Raw genomic sequence first — 1,338 nt, forward strand, 5'->3', positions numbered from 1 at the left:
TCTCTCTCTCTCTTTCCCCCTCTCTCTCTCTCTCTCTCCTTCTCTCTCTCTCTCCCTCTCTCTCTCTTTCTCTCTCTCTCCTTAGATTGTGCGGACTCTCTGCCTCTTCCTCACCCCAGCAGAGAGGAAGTGTTCCCGACTCTGTAGGACGGACTCGTCCTTTAAATACGACACTGGTCTGTTCGTCCAGGGACTGCTGAAGGTACCAGTGACCAGTGACCAGCAGGGGGCAGCAGCATGTTTTTTATTGGGACTCTTAATAATCATGTCAATTATTTTGTAAAAGAAAAACAGTTGAACCTTTAATGCCATGCAGTACAACATGTATACAGTAGTAGTATACAGGACACAGTACATCGAATACTCCCATTCACTCACATCTGGTCTAATGCAGTTTTTTCTGAGTAGCTACAGAATTCAAGACTCCACTGTTTCCTCTGATTTGAAAGTACTTCCTCTTGGACAGAGGAAGTACTTCTGTACTTCAGTGATACTTCTGCTCTAAGTGACCTTTAGGACAAGTCTCACATCCTGTCGTTATAAAACAACTCCTTTAATAACACCAGCACACAAACTAATTCTGCTCTTCCCTGGCCCACGCCCCGGACCTTTAAACCTCAGGGTTTTTTTTAATTGGAGCAATTTTTTTTTGTTGTACTACAAATACTTTGGCTTTTTTAGCCTTTAGCCAACAGGCTACGGACAGTTAGCTTTGCTTTCAGTGATTGTTTTATTTTTCAGGACTCCACAGGAAGCTTCGTCCTGCCCTTCCGTCAGGTTCTCTACTCTCCGTACCCCACCACTCACATCGACGTGGACATCAACACCGTGAAGCAGATGCCGCCGTGCCACGAGCACACGTACAACCAGAGATGCTACATGAGGTCAGAGCTCAGCGCGTTGTGGAAGACGTTCAGTGAGGAAGACATCCCTCCAGACACAGTCATTCACACTGACGAGAGCTTCACACCTGACCTGTGGGTGACACCCTCACGTTGTTGTTGTTGTTGTTGTTGTTGTTGTTGTTGTTGTTGACGACCACCACTGCTTTCCTCGTCAGGAACATATTCCAGGACGTCACACATAAAGACACTTTGGTGAAGTCATTTATTGACGAGGTGAGAATTTACCGTCATTTTATCAGAAATCCTATTGGTCAAATATTTAACTGCTCCCTCCATGAAAGTACAATTTGTTTGTTTTTAGTATTTGAAAAATCATTAAAAATATGGAGTTCTTCTAGAAAAAAAAAACTTGACTTTTATTGACCTGTGATTAAAAAGATTCAACCTCAGTGAGAGGCAGTTTGTGTTAGTTAAAGGTCAAGTCATTAATTAA

The 1,338-nt window shown here is 43.2% G+C and overlaps 1 protein-coding gene across 1 annotated transcript in view; it reads left to right on the forward strand.

The window, feature by feature from the left end:
• Positions 1 to 1,338, forward strand: part of c9orf72 (C9orf72-SMCR8 complex subunit) — a 5,749-nt gene that overhangs the window by 2,999 nt on the left and 1,412 nt on the right. The window contains exons 6-8 of the mRNA XM_017031577.2: positions 86 to 202; positions 742 to 977; positions 1,061 to 1,118. Coding sequence (XP_016887066.1) covers positions 86 to 202; positions 742 to 977; positions 1,061 to 1,118 — 411 coding nt within the window. The remainder of the gene's footprint in view (positions 1 to 85; positions 203 to 741; positions 978 to 1,060; positions 1,119 to 1,338) is intronic.

This window comes from Cynoglossus semilaevis, chromosome 1 (genome assembly GCF_000523025.1).
Source record: "Cynoglossus semilaevis isolate Cse_v1.0 chromosome 1, Cse_v1.0, whole genome shotgun sequence".
NCBI lineage: Eukaryota > Metazoa > Chordata > Actinopteri > Pleuronectiformes > Cynoglossidae > Cynoglossus > Cynoglossus semilaevis.